This window comes from Acomys minous (genome assembly GCF_964271855.1).
Source record: "Acomys minous genome assembly, chromosome: 17".
Lineage (NCBI taxonomy): Eukaryota > Metazoa > Chordata > Mammalia > Rodentia > Muridae > Acomys > Acomys minous.
The window spans coordinates 55,593,910-55,611,740 of NC_140500.1; the positions used below are offsets into that span (position 1 = coordinate 55,593,910).

The 17,831-nt window shown below is 43.1% G+C and overlaps 1 protein-coding gene across 1 annotated transcript; it reads left to right on the forward strand.

Annotated features, from left to right (window-relative positions):
- Positions 1-4,664: 4,664 nt before the first annotated feature.
- Positions 4,665-5,091, forward strand: LOC311587954 (large ribosomal subunit protein eL33-like). Its single transcript, XM_084765292.1, has one exon. It carries the CDS (start codon positions 4,721-4,723, stop codon positions 5,051-5,053), a length of 333 nt encoding a protein of 110 aa, XP_084621418.1. The 5' UTR covers positions 4,665-4,720; the 3' UTR covers positions 5,054-5,091.
- The last annotated feature ends 12,740 nt before the right edge of the window (positions 5,092-17,831 follow it).

Genomic DNA, 17,831 nt, shown 5'->3' on the forward strand with positions numbered 1-17,831 from the left:
TGACAATGAAGCTCCAGAAGAGGCAAAATTTCTGTTTTTATGTTATAAAGGGAGAGAACTGGATTTAAAATTTCATAGACAGATACAAATAGTTTTAAGGTTGATAGGTTTGAAAAAATAGGCATATAAAGATGAAAGACACAATAACTCAGAGTTTTTGGAGTTTGCTGAATGCTCTTTTAAATGATGCCAAGATACAAACAGGAGAGAGAGAGAGAGATATCATGTTACTGATTGTGACAACTATTGTTACTTAATAATCACTTTTCCTTTCTATACTTATTCAAAGGAAAAAACTTTAAGAAGAAAAAAATTTTAAAATTATAGATTGGACTGAGGAAAATGATAGGGTATCAGAGACAAAGCAAAATGAAAAAATAGGAAATTTGGAAACAAACTTTAGAAGAAAATTTAGAAAGGCTTATAATTAAGAGTAATGATACTAAGATAGAAACAGAAGAAAAAGGGCCAGAGCATGCAACACCACTTTGTAAACAAGACTACAGGGTGATCTATACCTGTTAAAAAACCTAAAATGATTATCTTAGCCTTAATAAGGGAACTACCAGGAGATGAGGAAAATCCACAAGGTTATCGGGTGTTTGACTGGCAACCTATAGATGCACAAGATTTAAAATGTAAGTTTAAGGAGGAAATAACCAGTTTTGGCTTCCACTCACCATCTGTTACACAGATACATAATAACTGGGCCACACAGAATTGCAAAATTCCAAAAGATTAGAGCTATTTGATGAGTCATTCTACAGTCGGACCCCAATTACAATGGCTGGCATGGTAGAAAGATCAGGCCTCGCTTAAGGAACAACACAATAGGGCTAGCGGCATTGATATTGTTGAGGATCAGTTACTAGGTGAAGGCCCATATTCCAAATTAAGAGTACAGATTGCCCTTAATGGTGCTGTCTTAGAACAATGCCAAACAGTAGCTATAAATGCTTGGGACAAGGTTGAACAACGGGGACAAACTGAATCATTTATTTTTTACAAAAATAACCCAAGCTTCGAATGAAGCTTTTACTGACTTTTTACAGAGACTAACTGAGGCTCTATATTAGAGCTCTAGCAGATCCAAATGCTAGAGAAATGCTACTTTCATCTCTAGCTTTTGAAAACGCTAATGCTGTATGTAAAAATGCTATTAGGCCCTTGAGGGAAAGGTCTGCACCTCTTCATGAGTGGATTAAAACTACTGCAGACATAGAAATAAATGTTCATGATTCAGTTATAGTTGGACAGACAACTACAAGAGACATCAAAACACAAAATGCTCACTGCTGTGGCTGTGAAAATTCAAACCATTCCCTAAAGGATGATGAACAAACTGTTCCTAAAGATAAAATCTTCTATAATGGTAATAATTCAGGGAAAAGATTTCCTATAAAATGTAAAAGATGTGGCTCATGAATGTAGGTCATCCAACGATACCCAAGGCAATTCGTTGATTTTAGAAAACTAATTAAGGGCCTATGTTCATGGCCTGACAAAAAAAATAACATGAGCCATTTGTTTCCAGTCCACCAAAACAGGATTATTTTAAAGGACAACAAGAAATTCAAGGTCTGATAAAAACAAACAGGGCTACTGAAGACATAGAAAAAAAAACATTTAATGGAGATGAAGATGCTCCTGGGGATAAAATAAAGGTGCTGAAGATACCAAAAAAATATTTTGGAAAACTACTATAAATTATAAGAGGCCAAAGTTAAAATTACAGTTCGATGGCATTGAGATTGGAGGGGTTACTGGATACTGAAGCAGATGTAACAATAATTTCCCAGGATTCCTGGGAAACCATTTGGCCACTTCAAAAGATACCTACCCAGTACCTAGGGATTGGAACATTGTCTCAAATAAAACAACATGTCATATGGCTTAAATGTACAGGGCTAGAAGGTCAAATAAGAAAACTAAGGCCATATGTGGGTGATAGAGCCATAAACTTATGGGGAAGAGATCTGTTACAACAATGGAAAACCCATATTGACATCCCTCCATTTTCAGAGACAAGCCAGAAAAACAGGTGATACTCCTGAATTAAAAATTAAGATTATTGAACCGGGCAGTGGTGGCACATGCCTTTAATCCTAGCACTCGGGAGGCAGAGGCAGGTGGATTGCTGTGAGGCCAGCCTGGTCTACAAAGTGAGTCCAGGACAGCCAAGGCCACACAGAGAAACTCTGTCTCGAAAAATCAAAAAAAAAAAATTAAGATTATTAAAAAGAGTTATCGGGATGGAGAGATGGCTCAGAGGTTAAGAGCACTGACTGCTCTTCTAGAGGTCCTAAATTCAATTCCCAGCAACTACATAGTGGCTCACAACCATTTATAATGAGATCTGGTGCCCTCTTCTGGCCTGCAGGTGTACATGCAAGCAGAACACTATACATAATAACAAATAAATAAATCTTTTTTTTAAAAAAGGGGGGCGGGTATCAAAGACAGTTACAGTTACAGACTGTCCAAGTTATCCATAAACAAGGTACAGGAAGGGCTGACTCTTCTACTTTATTTTGGAGAACCACTGCTGATAAAACACGCCTTTAATCTCATCACTCGGGAGGCAGAGGCAGGCAGATCGCTGTGAGTTTGAGGCCAGCCTGGTCTACGGAGTGAGTTCCAGGACAGCTAGAGCTGTTACACAGAGAAACCCTGTCTCAAAAAACAAAACAATAACAACAAAAGCTGACTGAGTTGAGGTGTCACACTGCTCTGGCAACCAGCTTATCCCTTTAAACATAAGACATTTTCACGGGGGACGGGTGGGGGGCATGCCTGATGCAAAGAGACACAGGGGACTTACAGGTGACAAAGTGCATGCCAACCTACTTAGGTCCCAGAAACTCAAAGGCTACAATTCATGTTTAAAAGGCAGAAGCATCCATCCCACATGGAGAGGAGTAAGATGAAAATTGCTGCAACAAATGTAAAAACCCAAGTACAAGATGCCTAGGGTATGCTTAAACTCTAAAATTAAAAAGGAGTGTATATAAAGTTTATTTAAAACATAATGCCTTTTCTATTGCTCAGGGCAACCAGCTTGTCTCTTTAAATGGGAAGCTTCCTCTTGAGAGAAAGATAGCAGCTCAGCCTAATACATCAGGTGCGACTTGCTTTGGTTGCTGTTCCTCATCAGAGCCTGCTCCCAGGACAGCTTCAAAGAAAGCTGCTGATCTCAGTTGGTCCAGCATTTCAGACTGCTCAAACAGGGCTTCTATTAAGCCTGGAATTTCTCAACATTTAGAGACTGGATCACAAATGTAATGCTAACTTGCTTCATCATTTTTTTCTAAATTTATTTGCCCCCCAAAGGTATCTTATACCCCAAAATCAGCAGGAATGATGTCCCATTTCCATGAAGATGAGGTGACTAGATTTTGGTTGTTTTCTTGGCTAATAAATGCTTGTTGGTTTTTTGTTTTTGTTTTTGTTTTTGTTTTTGTTTTTTGAGACAGGGTTTCTCTGTGTAGCCTTGGCTGTCCTGGACTCACTTTGTTGACCAGGCTGGCCTCAAACTCCCAGTGATCCACCTGCCTCTACCTTCCAAGTGCTGGGATTAAAGGCGTGTACCACCACCACCCGAATAAATCCTTGTTGCTTTAAAGAGGTTGGTTACAAATTATTAATGGTCTTATTCAGAGAGAAAATGAAGTTAGATTTACGGATTTCTCTCTCTCTCTTTTTTTCTTTTCTCTTTCTTCTTAGGTAAGGAGAAAAGTGTTGAATAGAAAGAAAAAGGAATATAGAAATATCTTATAGGAATAATAAGACAAAAGGTAGATTTTTCTGTCTTCAACTTAGAAATATTGCTATACTTAAATAAGGTTATTTTAATACATTGGTATACATTTTGATATATTGATACAAATTTAAGGTTGCTTTGTTACACATATATAAATATGTATTTCTACTCTGGTATTAGGTATTATATCCATACAACTCATTTATTTATTTATTTATTATTTTATTAATTTACTCATATTACATCTAAATTTTTCTCCCATCCCTTGTATCCTCCCATTCCTCCGTCCCTCCCATTTTCCCCTTACTCCCTTCCCCTATGACTGGGACTGAAGGGGACCTCCTCCCCCTGTGTATGCTCATAGGGTATCAGGTCTCTTCTTGGTAGATACAACTCATTTACAATACAAGGTTTACTTCCAGTACTTTTAAAGCCACTATTACAAACTGTTAGGATAATTAAATAATGCAAGGGAATTGCTAGTTCATCAACTCATAGCCATGTCAGATACTAGTCTAAGTTTGCATAGGAATATACATGCTAGGTTTAACAGATAGCTATGATTCTATAGATCGTGTAAAAATGAATAAATAACCGGCCGTGGTGGCACATGCCTTTAACCCCAGCACTTGGGAGGCAGAGGCATGCAGATCGCTGTGAGTTCGAGGCCAGCCTGGTTTACAAAGCGAGTCTAGGACAGCCAAGGCTACGCAGAGTAACCTTGTCTCGAAAAAACAAAAAAAAAACAAACAAAAACTAAAAACAAACAAAACATAAAACTACTAGGATTAGAGTAGCTCAGATTCTGACCAGCATAGTGTTTACAGCTTAAAAATAAATCATTGACTCTTTCTGTGTCTGTCATTAGGGAACTAGGTGATTAAAGAAAATGACTGGTCTCTTTCCGCCATCTTGGCGCCTGTGGAGGTCTGCTGGGAACAGGACTTCTAAAACGCGACTATGTCTGGAAGGCTGTGGTGCAAAGCCACTTTTGCTGGCTACAAACGAGGTCTCCGGAACCAAAGAGAGCACACAGCTCTTCTTAAAATTGAAGGCGTTTATGCCCGGGATGAAACTGAATTCTACTTAGGCAAGAGATGTGCTTACGTGTATAAAGCAAGAAACAACACAGTGACTCCTGGAGGCAAACCAAACAAAACCAGAGTGATCTGGGGAAAAGTAACTCGGGCCCATGGGAATAGTGGCATGGTTCGTGCCAAATTCCGAAGCAACCTTCCTGCGAAGGCCATTGGACACAGAATCCGTGTGATGCTGTACCCATCTCGGATTTAAACTAATGAAAAGTAAATAATTAAAAAAAAAAAAAGAAAAAAGGAAAAAAAAGAAAATGACTGTGGCCTGGAGAGATGGCTTAGAGGTTAAGAGCACTGACTGCTCCTCCGAAGGTCCTGAGTTCAGTTCCCAGCAACCACATGGTGGCTCACAACCATCTATAATGAGATCTGGTGCCCTCTTCTGGCATGCAGGTGTATGCCTCTTCTGGCATGCAGGTGTACATGCAGACATAACATTGTATACAAATAAAGAAAAAATAATTTATTGTATGAATTAATATGGAAAGAATAATTTTTCTTTCAGCATTCATAACACTAAGTACAGTTCCAGTGTATCTAACAGTCTCTTCTGGACTCAGGCATTTCAGGAACATGGTGCACAGACAAATATGAAGGCAAAACACATAAAGTAAACAAACATTAAAAATCAAAGAAGTTATTAAGAGTGTTAAAAGGGTAACTAGGAAGATGGCTCTGTCAGTAAAGTTCTTGCCATAAGCATGAAAACCCGAATTTGATCCCTAGAACCCATGCAAAAAGCCAGAGACACTGATACGGGTGATACGTCCTTGCAATCCCCCACTGGGGACAGGTAGAGACAGATTGTTTTGTTACCTGGAGTTTGCTATACTGTCTAGCCTACTTGCTGAGTTTCAGGCCAATGAGAGACCCTGCCTCAAAAAGCAAGTTAGGCAGCGCCCGAGGAATAACACCTAAAGTTGTTCTCTGTTTTCCATATGTACACCTACACACACACACACACACACACACACACAGACACACACAGACACACACAGACACACACGTGCGCGCGCAAAGGAAAATGTGAAGGATTGGGAACAGCGCTTGCCCAGCCTGCTGAAGGAGTTTAGGGGTCGAGCATATGCTGCACGTAAACGACACCTAGGGCTCAACCCTCAGAGCATGCGCACATACCCTGTGGAGAGCAGTCCTCAGAGTGGAAGAAAAACAATGGAACACAACCAACAGAAGGCTTACACCCAAAACAATAGCAAAATAAAACGTTAACAGTATGTGCAGAAAATGTCGGCGATAGCCTTCCCCCATAAATACTTACAGCATGAAGACTGCTCCCCTACAGAGACTGTTTCTAGATTAGCTAACCCTATCCCCTTGATTCAGCTATATACCATAAACCTCGCTTCCTTGTTTATGTGCATATAACCCCATCTCCTTATTCAGCTGTATGAAAGAACCCCACCTCTCTGTTCAACTCTATACAATAAATGCGCTGAGCTTTCAAGATACTGTAGGTTCTTCCTCAGAGATCCAGTCTGCCCAATCCCAGCTTTTCTGTGTATCCGTGTGTCCATCCATCCATCCATACTTTATTTCCTCACTGCCTCATCTAAGCCCATCCCCAAAGTCATGTGACAAATGCTGGTTCATGGGCATCACAGCTGGGTAGGGCTATTGATTGTCCCCTCCCCCTCCCCAAAGCTTGCAGAGCAACTTCTAGTAATATAAAAGCTAGTTCTCAGGCAATATTTTCATATTAATGATTGATGCTGGAGAGCCCAGGTCATTACGAGCAGCATCGCCTCTAGGAAGGTGATCTTGGACTAGATAAAAAAGCAAGCTGAGCAGGCCATGGAGAGCAAACCCAACCCAACTTCAGTTCCTGTTCTTTTTTTTTTTTTTTCTTTTAAAGGTTTATTTATTTGTTATTATGTATACAGTGCTCTGCCTGCATGTACACCTGCAGGCCAGAAGAGGGCATCAGATCACATTATAGATGGGTGTGAGCCACCATGTGGTTGCTGGGAATTGAACTCAGGACCTCTGGAAGAGCAGCCAGTGCTCTTAACCTCCCAGCCATCTCTCCAGCCCTTTCTTTTTGTTTGATTTTTAGAGACAGTGTTTCTCTACGTAGCCTTAGCTGTCCTGGATCTGTTTTGTAGAGCGGGCTGGCCTTGAACTCAAACTCGCAGAGATCCTCCTGCCTCTGCATTCCTGAGTAATGGGATCATAGGCATATGCCACTGTGCCTGCCTTTCTTATTGTTGTTGTTGTTGTTGTTGTTGTTGTTGTTGAAGACAGTGTTTCTCGGCCAGCCTTGGTGGCTCTCACTTTTAATCCCAGCACCTGGGCAGAGGCAGGCAAATGCTGTGAGTCCGAGGCCAGCAAGTCCAGGATCGCCAAGATAACACAGAAGAAACCTGTCTTAAAAAAAAAAAAAAAAAAAAGACAGTGTTTCTCTGCATAACCTTATACAGGGGCTCCTGGAACTCAAGCTGTAGAGTTTGAGGCTGGCCTCTGCTTACCTAGTGCTAGGATTAAATCCATGTGCTATCACTACCTGGCTCTTTTAATATATATATATATATATGTGTGTGTGTGTGCGTGTGTGTATAAATATATATTTTTTTTCCGGTTTTTTTTTTTTTTTTTTTTTTTTGGTTTTTCAAGACAGAGTCTCTCTGTGTAGCCTTGGCTGTCCTGGACTCACTTTGTAGACCAGGCTGGCCTCGAACTCACAGCGATCCGCCTGTCTCTGCCTCCCGAGTGCTGGGATTAAAGGCCTGCGCCACCATGCCCAGCCCTTTTTTCCGGTTTTCAAGACAGGGTTTCTCTGTGTGGCCTTGGCTGTCCTGGACTCACTTTGTAGACCAGGCTGGCCTCGAACTCACAGCGATCCGCCTGCCTCTGCCTCCCAAGTGCTGGGATTAAAGGCGTGCGCCACCACCACCTGACCTTATATTTCTTTTTAATCTATTTTTTCTTTTTCCTTCCTTTCTTTCTCTTTTTTTTTCTTTTTCTTTCTCTCTTTCTTTTTAGGGTTTTCGAGACAGTTTCTTTGTGTAACAGCTTTGATCGTCCTAGACTTGCTTTGTAGACCAGGCTGGCCTTGAACTCACTGAGATCCGCCTGCCACTGCCTCCAGAGTACACCACCGTACTCTGGGCTTTTTTTTTTTCTCCACTTTCTCTTTTGAGGGGAAAACCACTTATGTATTTATTTACTTGAACTTAGAAGCTTTATTCTACGACATGAGAGGCACTGCCGTTCTTTGCCTCTCCACAGACTTCTAAATTGTTACCTGGCCGAGAGAGATGGCTCAGTGTGGTTAAGAGCAATGGCTGCTCCTCCAGGGGACACAGAGTCAGCCGCACCATCCACATGCCAGCTCACAACTGTCTGTGACTCCAGTTCTGGGGGATCTGACACGCTCACACAGACTTACAAGCATGCAAAAAACAAGTGCACATAAAATAAAGGAAACCATTAAACTGTAATCACCCCAAGATTCTCAGCAACACCTATTATGATCTCTATATTTGTTCATTCATTTTTGTTCTCTCTCTCTCTCTCTCTCTCTCTCTCTCTCTCTCTCTCTCTCTCTGTGTGTGTGTGTGTGTGTGTGTGCGTGTGTGTGTGTGTGTGTGCATTTGTTTACATGAATGCATGCAAGCATGTGTGGGGGGTCATATTACAATATCAGGCAGGCATTAGTCCTCACCTTCCTGGTTTGAGACAGTGTCTTTGTTGATTTTCTACTGTATATGCTGGACTAGCTGGCCCTCAGGTTTCCAGGGGTTCCTCAGCATCTTTGTTGACTTTCTACTGTATATGCTGGACTAGCTGGCCCTCAGATTTCCAGGGGTTCTTCTGCCTCTATTTCCATCTCTCTGTAGAAGTATTGTGATTACAAAGTCTTGTCTAACTTTTATGTGGGTTCTGGAAATTCAAACTTAGTTCCTCATGGCTTTTTGTTTTTGTTTTTTTGAAACAGGATTTCTCTGTGTAGTCTTGGCTGTCCGGAACTTTGTAGACCAGAGTAACCTTGAATTCTCGAAGATCCACCTGCGCCACCACACCTGGCTGGTGGTACTCATGGTTGGTTTTTTGTTTGTTTGGTTGGTTGGTTTTGGTTTTTTTGCTTTGTTTTGTTTTGTTTTTAGAGGCAGGGTTTCTCTATGTAGCCTTGGCTGTCCTGGACTCTCTTTGTAGACTAGGCTGGCCTCGAACTCACAGTGATCCTCCTGCCTCTGCTTCCTGAGTGCTGGGACTAAAGGCGTGCCCTGCCACGCCCAGCTGGTCTTCATGTTTTTGTGGCAAGTGTTTTTACCCACTGATGCATCTTCCCAGAACTCCATGAGTCTTTTGTTGGTGTGTTTTAGATAGCATCTCACTGTTGCCACATGACTGGACTGGAACTGTGCCACCACACCTGGCCTCTGTACAAACTGATAAAGGTGCACCCTCCATGGAATGCTTAAGGAGAAGGGTTGGTTTGCTTTTGGTTTGTTTGTTTGCTTGTTTGTTTGTTTGTTTGTTTAATTGTAGACATGAGGGAGGGAACAGCCAGAGGCTAAACATGATCAAAAGACTGGACGTGGCCAAGAGAGAAGCCGGAGCAGAGTGGGTGAAGGGAGGAAAAAGAAGAGGAGACAGGAAGGTAGGGCAGGTGTGAGCGGGGTGGGGGGGTGGATGGGGGGGTAGAGGGGGGGAGACAGAGTAGGGGGGAGATGGGAGGAGGAAACAGAACAGGACCAAAGCTCAACTAGCAGGGCTATAAGGAAAGTGAGCGGCTCTCCTCTCCCTGGGGATTTTAGGAGAGGGGAGGGGGTGGGAGGACTGTAAACACGGACTTTGAAATGTGTAGCATGTCCCTGTGATACTGAGGGAGCCTGGAGGCCAGCATGGCCTGTGGTGTGCTCATAGGCACCACAGTTAGCCAGTTGTCCCCTCTGCCTTTTTGAAATTGGGGAAGATAAGAGTTTCCTTTGGACCTGACAGCCTTGTGTTTTGTGGGGGGTTTTGTTTGTTTGTTTGTTTTGTTTTGTTTTTCCTCAAGACAGGGTCTCACTATGTAGCTCTGGCTGTCCTGGAACTCACTCTGTAGACCAGGCTGACCTCTAATTCACAGACAACTGCCTGCCACTGCCTCCTGAGTGCTGAGATTAAAGGTGTGGGCCACTGCACTCAGTCTTGTGTGGAGTTTTATTGTTATTATTATTATTTTTTTTTCGAGACAGGGTTTCTCTGTGTAGCCTTGGCTGTCCTGGACTTGCTTTGTAGACCAAGCTGGCCTTGAACTCACAACAATCCACCTGCCTCTGCCTCCCAAGTGCTGGGATTAAAGGCGTGCGCCACCACTGCCCAGCTGAGTTTTATTGGCTTTTTTGTTTTGTTTTGTTTTGTTTTGTTTTTTTCCGAGACAAGGTCTCTCTGTGTTAGCCTTGGCTGTCCTGGACTCACTTTGTAGACCAGGCTGGCCTCGAACTCACAGCGATCTGCCTGCCTCTGCCTCCTGAGTGCTGGGATTACAGGCATGCGCCACCACGCCCAGCTTTGTGTGGAGTTTTAAAGACAATATATTCTGAAAACATCAAAAGTTTTCTTCCCTTAGACTCACAGACACTATCACTGACAGGATTTACTTTTACACTGATAGTGATAATTATATTTGTCATCAAACTTTTTTTTTCCTGTTAAATTTCTTCACTGAACATCTTCCTGTCCTGGTGACTTCTTAATTTCTTATTGCACACAGTGCTTCAGCGTGCTGATACTAATTGGCAACTCAGATACACTATCCCGAATGTCTCCTCTAGGCTGCACTCCAGCCTTGCTAGGTGTTGAATACCTAACATCTAAATGTTCAGACTCTTTCCTCTTCAGACTCTTCATCAGACTTCTACATTTTTCTCCCTTCCTCCTTTACTACATTAGCTAGGGGATCTTACATCTTATTTTAGTCACCTAAGTGGGAAAAAAAAAATTTTTTTTGAAGATTTATTTACTTTATTTATTGCTTTACAGAAGAGGGCAGCAGATCTCATTATAGATGGTTGTGAACTACCATGTGGTTGCTGGGAACTGAACTCAGGACCTACTGGAAGAGTAGGTGGTGCTGTTCCCCATTGAGCCATCTCTCCAGCCCTGGAATTTTTTTTAAAAATGTTAATCGTAACTGGATATAGTAGCTCACTCTTGTAATTCTAGCACTTAAGAGGCTGACGCAGAATAGCTGTGCGTTGAAGGCCAGACCGGGCTACTGTGAGTTCCATGGCCCATAATCAACCCCTAGAGAACCTATCTCAAAAGCCAAAATACACTCCTTAAGTCCCAGCATTTTGGGAGGCAGAGGCAGGCCAATCTCTGCTAGCTCAAGGTGAGTCTGGTCTACAGAGTTCCAGGACAGCCAGGACTACACAGAGAAACCCTATCTCAAAAAAAATAAAATAAAATAAAATAAAAAATAAACAAAACAAAAAAACAAAACAAACAAACAAACAAAAAAACAAAGCAAAAGGCAAGAACTGACACTTCTTCCAACCTTTGTAGGCACCAGGCACATCATATGGTGCACATAATATATACATGCAGGCAAAACAGTCATATAAGTAAAATAAATGAGTTTTAATTAAAAAAAAATCTGGCACTGTAACTAAAAAAATCATTTAAGTCTCACAATGATGAAGGCAAAGCTCTCCAATCGTATTTCAACCAGGGTTTAGGCAAGTGTGTGATTCAATCTCTTTCCCCAGAAAACTTGAGTAATGCTCTCAGCTCCTAGCCTTTATAGCCAGCCAACTCGCCAGGCCCCGCCCCACCCCACCCTATCCCCGCCAGGCCCCGCCCCGCCCCACCCCACCCCACCCTGCTAGGCTGTTGCTGAATAAACTCAGACTGGTTAGAGAACTCAAGGTTCTCTTCTGCTTGATGATTTCAGCGGTCCGGGCTGACCCAGAAGCGGAATTCCCAAGTCAAAGATCGCGTAGCTGAAAATGTTCGGCCGCCAGGGGGTGTGGAAGTGGCCCTAGTGTCGCGAGGTTTCTTTTAAGCCTGCCTACCACCTCCGGAAATGAAGGCTTGCGGCATTGTTCTTGCCGCTTTTCCGCTTTGTTTCTGCGGAACGCGGAGATTTCACCTCCAGAGTCACCGCGGCCGGGAGTTCCTATAATTGCTGGAGGCAACCCAGAGAAGATGGCGACGCAGCGGTGCCCCTAGGCTGAGGGAGTGAAGCCTGGTCTCCTAGCCATTGTCTTTGGACAATGCCAGGAACGCCAAAGTGCCACTCCTTGCACAAACTTGAAGGTTTCCAGTTTTCAGCCACAAAACGAAACCCTTTCGGTGGAAATCTCTAATCCCTGACAGTGCAGAACAGTGATTTGTATGCTGACGCGGAGCCGAGGTGTTTTAGAAAGCCAGGGAAATTTTAAGGGGCCATGGGAGAGAAGGGGGAGGGGTCCTTTACCAGGAGTCCCCGTGAGGGTCAAAACAGTGACACAACATTCTCTGTGTACATTGCCTTCATAGACTTTTTATTTAATAGGAATATTTCAAAGGAGCACCGGTAATCCCAACACCAGAGGATGCTACAGCCGGAGGACTCAGCTTGAGACTCGCCTGAGTGAGCCTCAGCGGGTGGCCTTGTCTCAGTCCAAAAAATAAAATAAAATAAATAAATAAATAAATCCATGTCTTAGACTGTTTAGCCTTAAAGCATGATTCATTGCCATTTTAGTTTATTTATTTTGAGAGGGTACATATAGTACATACTGGCCCTGACTCTGTCTAGTTCATGATGTTCTTGAATTTCTGACCACCTACCTCTACTTCCTGAGTGCTGGGAATGAGGTGACCTGCCACACCTAGCTTTATTTGATTTTTGAGGCCGGGCCTTACAGTAGCTCAGGCTGGCCTGTCTCATGCCTCAGCTGTCTCAGTGCTAGGATTATAGGGATGGTATGATCCACCACACCTGGATACACCTTTAAGCATCCCAGGTGGCAGGGTGTTGGTGGCGCACACCTGTAATCCCAGCACTCATGGAGGCAGAGGCAGGCAGCTCTCAGTTCAGAGGCCAGCCTGGTCTACAGAGTGAGTTCCAGGACAGCCAAGGATACACAGAGAAACCCTGTCTTGAAAAAAAAAGAAAGAAAGAAAGAAAGAAAGAAAGAAAGAAAAGAAAAGAAAAAACAGTATCCTAGCTGTACCTTGTAACTTTCTGAGGATCTTAAAAGATTACTAGCTTTGTTTACTAGCCAAAACATGATTTAACTTCATTGTAACCACTATAGTAAAGTTGCCTTTGACATTTCAACCTGTCTTTTTGTCATGTCATTTTATAATTCTTATAATCCAGCCCACCTCAGAAAACACACTACGATCACATTTACAAAAAAAAAAAAAAAAAGAGGGAACAAAGTTCCTTAGAACATTTTACATAACACACCTTCAAAAGTCATCCAATAGTGTACACGCTCAATACTGACACTTAAATACAACCCTGTGTTGAGAAACCCATGCCTATACTTGTGTACTGTCCTCCAAAGCATCTTTGTCACTATTATCCAAGTGTAACTATGCTAGCCCCCCTTTTTTTCCCCAGAAACTATGTATCCTGGAACTCAAGATGTAGACCAGGTTGGCCTCAAATGCACATAGATCCACCTGCCTCTGCCTCCCACCCATGACCAATCTAAAACATTTTTGTTATAAACTCCTCCTCTGCCTCATACCAAATCATCCTGAAATTTTCCCTACAGCAACTCAAGAATCCTGGCTTTTGGGGGGCCAGCGATGTGGATGCCTATAATATACAAAGCGCTGTATGACCTCCAGCATAGCATAGACCGTGAGTGAGGGTATTACTTTCACAAGTACAAGATCCTCCTAGAACTCAAGAGGATCAGGAGTTCAAGGTCATTACTAGCTGCATATTAAGTTTAAGCCAATCTGGGCTACAAAAGATTGTCTCAAAAACAAAATTTTATTGTTAGGGTCTGGAGATACAGTTCAAATGGTGGAGTGCTACCCTAGCATCCGTGAAACCCTGAGTTTTATCCCCAGAAACACAGAGTGGAGGCAAGTAGCAAGTTTGAGATCAACCTGGAATACATGAGACTATTTTTAAAAATTAAAAACAACAACAACAACAAAATCCGGGCATGGTAGCACATGCCTTTAATCCTAGCACTTGGGAAGCAGAGGCAGGCGGATTGCTGTGAGTTTGAGGCCAGCCTGGTCTACAAAGCAAGTCCAGGACAGCCAAGGCCAAGAAATAACAAATTGGTAACGGCCCAACAAAAAGACAGTTGATGGGACAGTAGGAAATGGTTTTCATCTAAGATCAAGTCTTCTGAAGTTTATAAGTTATGATTTTAAAGGATTTATTTGTGTCACACACACACACACACACACACACACACACACACACACTCCTGAATGTACACACCCGTGAGTGGAGGTCAATGGACAGCTTGTGGAAGTTGGTTCTCCCACCATAGGGAGCTCTAACTCAGCTGTAATGATAAGGGCCTAGACCCACTGAGCCACACCAATAAATTATACTTTAGGAGACACAAGTTATTTTACGAGATTACAACTGGCAGCTAGTGCATGGCACTGGGCACAGGTAGTGGGGGGGCGGGGAGCAGGTTGGGGATTGCCATAAGTTTTCACCTGGAACTGAAGGTAGATTCAGTTCTTTTTGTTTGGTTGGTTTTTTGAGACAGGATTTCCCTGTGTAGCCTTGACTGTCCTGGAACTCACTCTGTAGATGAGGCTGGCCTGGAACTCACAGAAATCTACCTGCTTCTGCCTCCCAAGTCCTGGGATTAAAGGTATGCACCACTACCGCCCAGCAAAGGATCCAGGTCCTAACACTGGGTCCTTTTGCCTCTGAACTGTCCGTTTGTGAGTTGCTGTTTACCTTAAACTCCAGGATCACAGATCTGACAGATAAACATCCTGTGAGGTAAATGGACATTGCCCCCTGAGCCAGCGCTTCCTTTAACAGAAAAAGGAGTGTTTCCTCGGCACCAGACTGGTGGTTGTAGACACACATTGCGCCCCTACCTTGTGCCCTGCCGAGTCCTTCTTTGTTCCTCATCCGTGGCCCCAAGGTACAGGCACACTGACATCACCTTCCTGCCTGTTCTTCTTTCAGGATGAGTAGCGAAACCTAGTCTGTTAAGATCCCCTGAGTCTATCTGGGGTTCGAGACATCGACCCAACACACTTGAAACGATGAATAAGATACGGTTTGCAAGGACAAAACTTTCAAGGTGAGATGGGGGCAGATGGACAAGGAGCTGGGGCTTGCAGGTCTGCCGGTCCCCTACACCCACGCCTTTCTACCGTACACACCGCAGTAGCTTTTCACTTGACATGTCCTTTAGGATGAGTATTACAAAAAGCTGGTCGCCTTAAGTTAGAGTTGGAGCTCAATTCAGACTTAAAATTACTTGGAAAGTTGTTTTCAGTGCTTAAAAAATAAAATAGCCCTGGGTGGTGGCGGCACGTGCCTTTAGTCCCAGCACTCGAGAGGCAGAGGCAGGTGGACCTCTGTGAGTTTGAGGCCAGCTTGGTCTACAGCATGAGTTTCCTGTGTCAAAAAAAAAAAAAAAAACACAAACAAACAAATAAACAGTAATCAGAGAGCTCATGCTTATTTTCTCAACATTTCTAGGCTGAGGCAGGAGAATTGTGAGTTTGAGATCATCCTAGACTACACCCTGTAAGGCAGAGAAGAGGAGGAAGAGGAGGTAGGAAAAAAAAGAAAAAAGGAAGGAGCCGGGCGTGGCAGTGCACGCCTGTAATCCCAGTAGAGAAGTGATGTAGCTCTCGTGGGTCATATTTAACGTAAAAGAGGAAATCAGCCTATTTTGTAAAGAACCTGACATGCTGTCAGGCGTGGTGGCACATGCCTGTAATCCCAGCCCTCAGGAGGCAGAGGCAGGCAGATCGCTGTGAGTTCGAGGCCAGCCTGGTCTACAAAGCGACTCCAGGACAGCCAAGGCTACACAGAGAAACCCTGTCTTGAAAAACAGAAAACAAAAAACAAAACAAAACAAAAAGATAAACCCTTCCTTTCATAAAGAAAAAAAAAACTAAATAAATAAAATGTAATCGGCCAAGCCACTTACCTGCACCAAGAGCTTGATAAATATTAGCTATGTATCCTCCGAGGGGAACACTTCACTTTGTAGCTTGAGACGGTGCAGTTTAGCCTTTGAGTTTGGGTGGGGCAGGCAGGGCAGGAGCTTAGAAACATGTTAGCTCTGCAGGCATTTTAGAGGCCACAGGGGACACTGGAAAGAATTTAGCGTCATCCTATGTATACTTTAGTAAATTGCTTAACAATTTCAGGCTTCAATCCCATCCCAAGGTGAAAACTGCAGACCTCTTTCAAGAGGGGACAGTGGACATTATTAGAAGCAACCTATGTAAAGCAAGGCGTGGGGGTCACATCCTTAACCCCAGCCTGGGGGAGGGCGAGTCAGGAAGAGCTCAAGTTTAAAGCCAGCCAGGACTACATGATGAGATGCTGCCTCAAACAAAACAGCAGAACAAGAAACAAAAGCCCTCTTTGCCAGTTCGCGGTCCACTCTGAGCCCCCACATTTCTGAGGCTCATCTTTATCCTCTTTTTTTTTTCCCTTTCTTTCTTTCTTTTTTTCTCTCTTTCTTTTTTCCTCTCTTTCTTTCTTTCTTTCTTTCTTTCTTTCTTTCTTTCTTTCTTTCTTTCTTTCTTTCTTTCTTCTTCCCTGAGACTATCTATGGTGTCCTGAAACTTATACTCACTTGGTTAGCAAAGTATGGCTTTGAACACACACTCTCTCTCTCTCTCTCTCTCTCTCTGGAGGGGGCGAGGGGTTTCAAGACAGTGTTTCTCTATGTAGCCCTGACCATCCTAAAACTTGCTCTATAGACCTAGCTGGCTTTGAATTCTTTTTTTTTTTTTTTTTTTTTTTTTTTGGTGGGGAGGGAGCAGGGGTGTCAAGAAAGGGTTTCTCTGTGTAGCCTTGGCTGTCCTGGACTTGCTCTGTAGATCACGGTGGGCTCAAACTCACAGAGATCCACCTACCTCTGCCTCCCTCCCGAGTGCTGGGATTACAGGCGTGTGCCGCCACCACCACGCCCAGCACAGAACTTTGAGCTCATCCTGTCCCTGTGGTGCTGAGTGGATGATCATGCGCTCATCTTCACACCTCAGTATGAATTAGTGTTGGCTACGTCTTAAAATATATTTAATTATCGCAAAATACACATAACGCAAACCTTAGCTTCTTACCCATCTTTAGTGTGTACACCAATGAAGTACACTCACGGTATTTCATAAACAACCCCCAGGACTCTCCTCATCTTGCATAACAGAACTGAAAGTCTACGATGAAGCAACAATTCCTCATTTTTCCCCAACCCTGAGCTCCGACAATCAACACTCTAATTCTGTCTCTTTACTGTTCTATTCTATATAGCTCATTTTAGTGGGACATACCATATGTATTCTTGTACATCTGATTTATATAATTTAGCCCAGTGTTTTGAACATTTCAAGTATGTTTTCAGGGCACAGCAGAACTTTATCACTCTTCATTGCTAATAATCTTTATAATAATAATATTTATGTGGCACTTTTACCCATTCACGTCCACTCTTCAGCTATTAGCATTCAAGTTGCTATAAATATGAGCTGCATACATACTTAATATGAGGAAATATCTGATAGGACCAGAGACAGTCGATTACATTTTATATTTGACCAAGTAATTCTGCTATTATAAAAGCTTCTGTGTGCCTAGTGGTGTTAGTGCTGGTGCTGTGGCCGTGGCGGTGGTGGTGGTGGTGGCGGCTGTGGCCATGGTGGTGGTGGTGACTGTGGCAGTGGCAGTAGCTGTGCATGCCTTTAAATCCAGTACTTAGGAGGCAGAAGCAGGCAGATCTCTATGAATTAGAGGCCAGCCTGGTCTACAGAGTGAGTTACAGATCAGCCAGGGCTAACACAGAGAAACTCCGTTT